Source organism: Nicotiana tomentosiformis, chromosome 4, assembly GCF_000390325.3.
Source record: "Nicotiana tomentosiformis chromosome 4, ASM39032v3, whole genome shotgun sequence".
Lineage (NCBI taxonomy): Eukaryota > Viridiplantae > Streptophyta > Magnoliopsida > Solanales > Solanaceae > Nicotiana > Nicotiana tomentosiformis.
Window position 1 is genome coordinate 88,145,313 of NC_090815.1, and position 6,787 is coordinate 88,152,099.

Sequence of the window (6,787 nt, forward strand, 5' to 3'; positions counted from 1 at the left end):
TTCCTTTTGCTGGCTTGTTTTGCAGCAGTTTAGCGTCACAATACAAAAGTAGATGGTCGTGAGCACAAGTGGAATCAGTATTTGAACTTTATGAGTTCTAAATTTTAGAATAAAAATATTATGTGTTAGTAACTAAGTTTTTATTTAAATTTTGTATGTATATAATAATTTTTTTTAATACAAATATAAAATTTAGACTAATGCTACTATGTTCGACCGAACCCGTATATCGTCTAGGTCCATCCCACCCTCACCTAATGAACATATTCTTGTACCGACTCAAACGCGATAAGATTGCTAAACATTTTTCAGAATTAGTTTATTTACGTGTATATAGTCATTTAGTAGTATTGAGTCCAAAAAAATTCTTTATCACCTTTAAAACCATTTAGTAATGTTGTTAGGCAAGAATTGGGGATTAATTGATGACGTCCATCTTACAGGCGAGTGGGAAATGGTTAGACTCTATTCTTTTATCTCCTAATGTTGCTGCCGTATTATTAAATAAAAATGGCAAAAGAATAACATTAACTCTATACACCTTTCAGCTCAATGTTCCTTCCTTTTTCCTTCTATTTTCTTTTCTTTTCATTTTGGCCCTTTTATCATCATTCAAAACCAAAATACTTATTCCACTCCCCCCCAAACCCCCTTGCCCCGCCATGTTGGAAACATTGAAACTTAAAGAAATCTTAAGAAAAGACAATGGCATCTCTTTTGCTTTTTCAGCGTAATATACTAACTGTTCTTACTTGAAATGGATACGTTTTATCAGACATCTTAATGTGACCGCTTTACTCATCATTAAGAAAAAGACTATCCAAAAAAAAGGTTTAGATACTTCTGCCTTTGAATGAAAATTAAGCGGATCTTTTGACTAATTTTAGTGGAAGAAAAGCTGAGAATTATATTCTTACTTTGTTTACCTCCAGATTAAGTATCGTTCTCTTTTGTAAAACGAAGAAGTTAGATGATCAATCGAACATGTTGAATGAAAAAAAAAACATAAGAGTAAAGAAAAGAAAGAAAAAAAAAAGGGTCAACTTAAGTTTCGTGGGATATTACGTCGTTTTACTGCCAGTTTCATCCAATCTCTGGTAACTTGGCTTTTTATTTCATGGTACATGTATTGGAGTTTCTAATTAGTTAAAATTAAGAAAATGCATGACATTGGAAGAAAAATTTCAGAACTCCAAAGCTCAGGAGCTCAAGGCCTATATTAACTTCTTATTTAACGAAACTTGTAATACCCAATGCCTTATCCTTATTCCACATTCTCTCATTTTCAATACCGAAAATACTTTACCATAACCACTCTCTTTGATTCCCACTATATGGCACCATTGAGCAATGAATCTCAGCATAAAATGGTGTGCAACTTTTCAGGAGATTAAACTAATATTGGAGTTATTTTTTATTTTGTCCTCTTTGAAATCTAGAGTTTGTTGACTTGAAAGGTGATTTCTAAGCTTAATATCTATTTGTATTAAGGAAGCATCCATGTTTTTTTTGGTTTCAAAAAAAAAAAAAAATATATATATATATATATATATATATATATATATATATATATATATATATATCCATGTTTTCTTTCAAATGATGGAGAACAATGTATCTATCTTGTAGAATCACACCTTTAAAAAAGCTCCTGATAACTCTAATACGTACTACCATTTGATACCAAAATTTTAGAAGCTAGAGAATTGAAGTCGAGAAAATTGGACTCCACTCGGGGAAAATGAATACCTCCAAGAAAACTGAAATGGTTGAAACCAAGACAAAAAAAGGAACTATATATAGTAAGCTGAAATTGCAAATTGATTTGATGATTTGTGACTGATTTAGGGATACTCCTATTATGATTTATACATATATAATTGGTGGCTTAAATGTTTCATTGTAACACCAGCCACTAAAATGCTCTTAATTGCAAATACAATAAACACCTTGCTAACTGCATCAATGAATCTAACTACAACAAGTTCGCTCAAATACACCCTCCTGCAGCTATAGTTCATAATCCATCTTATTTGCTTCCATATTTTTCTCAGTTATATTTTTCTGCATCTCATTTTCGACGCAATCTAGCTTCTTTTCTTGGAATTTTCCAAGCCCTGTTTCGATTGAACCGTTCATTTCGTCTTTCTTGCCTTCCCCTTTGTTATCGCGATAAATTGCATATAAAATCAACTGCACCGATCCTAATAAAGTTCCAATTGCATTTGGTACCTAGCAAAAATTAAGATTTAGTTATCCACATAATGATTTGTGGATTTATTTTTCCAGCCTCTAATTTGGAGATCAACCAAGTAATTATCATGTGTTTCTACAAAATAACTAGTAAAATTTTAGTTATGAAAAGATCAAAGTAAAAGCCACTGAATGTTTCAAATTAAAGCTACTTACAATAATGAAGGGGTCCTTCCCAAGCAAGCCGTAGATTGCCCATGAGGTACTAGAGTTGAATACAGATAGTGACAAGAAGAATGGCATGTACTCTACACTTTTAGATTTGATCACTTGCCTCTGCCAAAGAGATAAAGGACAAAGGAAACAAAAACATCAAAATGTATTTCTTAGTTATGCGAAATAGTCTATTTATGCCATCCGTGGGGTGAGTCGGGTCTAATCTAAGATAGGATGGACCAAAAGTTTTGGATGGATGCCACGTGTCCAGTCTGTCAAGTCAAGAGTATATGTGTTTGGATAGCAAGAGGGTAGGGGTTTTTTTGATCCAATAATATAACGAGTGATATCCGGTTACTTATTAGTAGTATATATGAGGTAAGATTAAAAGACATACCATAACAGTAAGAGGAGCAGCAAACATCATAATACAGGTAATAGCAAAAGCTAAGCCACAAAGGAGCTTTCTTTTATTGCCATGGAGTGTTAACACAGAGACCAAAGCCACGATTGAAAATATGGAAAGCACCACAAATAGAGTTCCAGACATCTTAATCTTCTCCCTCTTGGGTGCAAATATGAGGAAAATTAACACATAGATTGCCTCCAACCCACCACCTATAGAAGCCAGAACTGTTAACAACGTGTTGTTCGCTGACACAAAAGGCAGACCATACCTGTTTTTTATTCACAACAAGTAGAATTCCTAAATTAAACTCAATATTTGTTTTTCAGAAAAAAAATCAAGAACACTACTATCTCTAATTGGATGTTTTTTTAAGAAAAGTATTCATGTGCTGAGGTCATGGGTTCAAGTTTCATTGTCAAAGAAAAAAAGGAATTTTGTTGTACATGTTCCCGGAAACAAAAAAAAAAGTCAGGTCCCCATGTGAGGAATTGTGTTGCAAACCTAACATAAATAAATAAAAGTATTTCATTTCTAACAAATTAAATTTTTAGACGAAATATTCGTTCAAGTTACACATTATAAAAAAGAAAAAAAACTTCCAAAAGTTGCCTGCTCTCTCTCACATGTAGTATTCTTAGACAAAAAATGTGGTTCGAGTATCGTGATTGCCTTCCATTATGAAAGGAAAAGAATGAATTTTTGCGGGTGCTTGATCTACGAAATAAAGTTATAAATAAATGTATTTCCACTCTCACGCGCGGATAAAATTTTTATTTGAGTTGGTAGCATATTTCAACACTATATCTTGTTCCACCTTACCTCTCAATATCTTGTATTATAATCCGATACTTAAATAAAAAATTATTTGTCTTTTTTAAGCTACTTTTTTGAAATCAAAGAAGCTAAGTGGAAAGGAGAAGGAGACAATAGGAGTTGCACTAATGTCGTGTGGCAGACTGTTTTCTCTTACGACTAGGGTTTGTGAAAAATTGTCATCTATTAATTAAGATTTGAAAACTAACAATTTCCTTCTTTTATTTTTTAAATACTAATTTGGTTAGTTGCCCCCCTCTCTTCTCCCCCTGGTCTGGTCATGGCTCAGACGCTAAACTTGATCACTAAAAAAGAGTTGGAAAAAACAGCTGGTTGAAATGTGACTTGGAGAAGCTTAGTAATTACCAAGCTGAGAACAAGCAGTTGAACAGACTCATTAAATATGGCACACCCGAAAATTTCTCTGTTGATCTCTTCATAATAATCCTTTTGAATGTAATCCTGTAGTGTCAAAATATGACAATTCTTTTATTAGTTTTGTTGAGAAAACAACACACATGCATACATAAAGAAAGAAAATTAAACTTGATCGAAGACTTACAAGGGCGCCAAGAAGAGTAATATACCAAAAACATTTCCTATTCAAAGAAAAACAGATGAAGAAAAAATATATCATAAACAACTCAAAGGAATTCAACTAATTAAGAATTAATTAATAAACACAGGAAGCAATAATAGGACAATAAAATTAAAATCCCACCAAAAAGTCCGAAGGTCGTGTGGAGAATTTTGATGACATGACCCATATTAACTGAGAATGATGATAATTAGTTTATCCCAGTATGTATAAAATGGTGCAGGCAATTAAGCATGATTTATATCTACATACATATATGATATATAGAGCCATAATTTGGTGATTTGCTGAGGAATTATCCACTACTTTTTGTTTGCTTGTTCTGCACTAGAATATTCAGTGTGATCCAGGCCCTACATACTCCACCTAATTATTAATTCCTTTGAATCATTTGGTTGTTTTGATGAATTAGGGTAAACCAGGGAAAATAATGTAACCTATAATTTGCAGCCGCGAATTTCTTACATTATCAATACTAATTGGCTATGACTATATATATATATATATATATATATATATTCCCACTTATTTCATTCCAATACTATTTAAATTGTCTTCTTTGTAACCATGGGCGGAGCCAAGGTGCGGAAGTGGTTCATCCGAACCCTTCTCGTCGAGAAATTATACAATATATACTAGGTTAAAATTATTTTTTATGTATAATATAGTAGATGTTGAGCTTTTTGTATATTTCCTCCTTTATATTTTCAACTGAAATTTCAGGGTCGCTATTGTTTGTAAGTAGAGGTTCTAAAAATCAAATATTTAATCCTCTAGTGACATACAGGACTCAGTAAATTCGTGGCAGACAATACCAGATCTAATTTATATAAGTGTAATAATTAACTGGAAGAATCTCAACTTGTTGGTATCATCTATGAATTCGTATTTCCATTTTGTTACGTTATTGAATTAAGACTGTATTAATTCAGAGAAATTGCAGATATTTTTATAGAATTCATGGCCATGAAACTTTTGATCGTTCCTCTTTAGTTTAACACTCTCGATCATCATAATATTACCTCCACATACTGTGCATATGGACATATATTTATGTACGATATGTCCAAACAATTTTAGACGACCTTCTCAGATTTTATTATGATCATGCGGCATGCACCCATCATAACATCACATTTTTAGCAGGGGCGTATCTAGGGGTTCTATGGGGCACGTGAACCTATGCTCCCGCCCTAAATCATGTATAGTAATGTTATATTTTAAAAAAAAATATTTAAATATATGTGTGTGCACCTACGCTCAAAGTATTATATGATATGATGGTTATTGAGTGTATCTCTCTAGGTGAGATTGTGAGTACAAATCTTATGTCAATCTTGTTGTTTTTTCCTTTTTTTTTCTAAAAGTAGATGCCCATGGGAGATGGGCGTATCTAGTGTTATTTTTTGGGTATTAATTAAGTACTTTTTCTTTTTATTTCTTTTTTTGTTTGGTTAATTCTTTCTAAATTTTCACACGTTGAAATTCATATTCTTCTTTTGTCGCTATAAAATCTTATATGATTAAACAAAATGTGTATATTAAGACTAGTAGCAGTGTATGATGTAGCATATAGTCAATGGGTTCAACTTATCTCAATATTTTCAACATGAAAAATAGATATAGATGTAAGAAAATTGCTATTTAAAAAAATAAAAATTTGAACTTATAATTCCAAAAGTGCAATAGGTACGCAATCGTAAGAATTAAAGGTTGAATCCGTAAAATTTATATTTTGGATCCATCTTTCTTAATAATGCACTCATCCTGACAAAATCCTGGATCCGCCTTTATTTTTATTTCATTCATTTGGTTGTGGACCTTAGATGCCCACTATATTTACTCGTATATACAACTGTTGTTGATCTTATTTACTATCGTACGTTCTATAGAAGTTGTCGTTTACTTTGTCATATATTTTCCTATTGCATATAATGATATCTTTAATTGAGCTATCCCATTAAGTTTCACATATTTTAATGCTATAAATATATAACCCTTAATTATAGAACAAATAGATCAGTCTTTATCTTAAAGGGTAAAGTGACTAGATTAACCATCCAAGGAAACAAACAGGAGCATTCTTGATACGCAATAACGTAAGCTAATTGTTATCTTTGACAATATTATGATTTTCATTTTATGACAGTGAATCCCACCATGACATTTACTTATATAACTTTAAACGGAAAAAATGGAACAAAACGTAAGTGCTATCCTTGTCGGAAACAATGAGAATATAGTGAGTAGAGAATTAATATTCTGTTAAAGGTATATTTTCCACCAATAAGAGCTTTTATAGCTAAAGCCTCATCCATATATTTCTACATAAAAATATTAGGGATCTTTACACAAATAATCGACCATATTTATTGTTTATTTTTTCTAGCCATATACATAGATTATACATTCATTATACATAGTTATACACATATTAACATATAATACATAAATTATGCATACATTATACCTCCACTGGCTATTTTTAATTTAAGAGGCTAGGTAGACGGCTATTTGGGTTAATTCTTCAAAAATATTTTGGCTTTTCTTTACATTTA

The 6,787-nt window shown here is 31.7% G+C and overlaps 1 protein-coding gene across 1 annotated transcript; it reads right to left on the reverse strand.

Annotated features, from left to right (window-relative positions):
* Positions 1 to 1,803: 1,803 nt before the first annotated feature.
* On the reverse strand, positions 1,804 to 4,462 carry LOC104104456 (bidirectional sugar transporter SWEET1-like). The gene is made up of 6 exons (XM_009612543.4): positions 4,353 to 4,462; positions 4,194 to 4,230; positions 3,998 to 4,093; positions 2,807 to 3,086; positions 2,410 to 2,529; positions 1,804 to 2,232 (listed from the first exon to the last, which is right to left on the reverse strand). Exons 1-6 carry the CDS (start codon positions 4,396 to 4,398, stop codon positions 2,011 to 2,013), a joined length of 801 nt encoding a protein of 266 aa, XP_009610838.1. The 5' UTR covers positions 4,399 to 4,462; the 3' UTR covers positions 1,804 to 2,010.
* Positions 4,463 to 6,787: the final 2,325 nt, after the last annotated feature.

Bases quoted from the DNA above. Each gene is read 5' to 3' on its own strand.
- LOC104104456 (XM_009612543.4), bottom strand. From the start codon at position 4,398: ATGGGTCATGTCATCAAAATTCTCCACACGACCTTCGGACTTTTTG. The intron at 4,094-4,193 runs GTAAGTCTTCGA...TTGACACTACAG, and splicing joins TTACTCTTCTTGGCGCCCTT to GATTACATTCAAAAGGATTA. The intron at 3,087-3,997 runs GTAATTACTAAG...AATAAAAAACAG, and splicing joins AACTGCTTGTTCTCAGCTTG to GTATGGTCTGCCTTTTGTGT.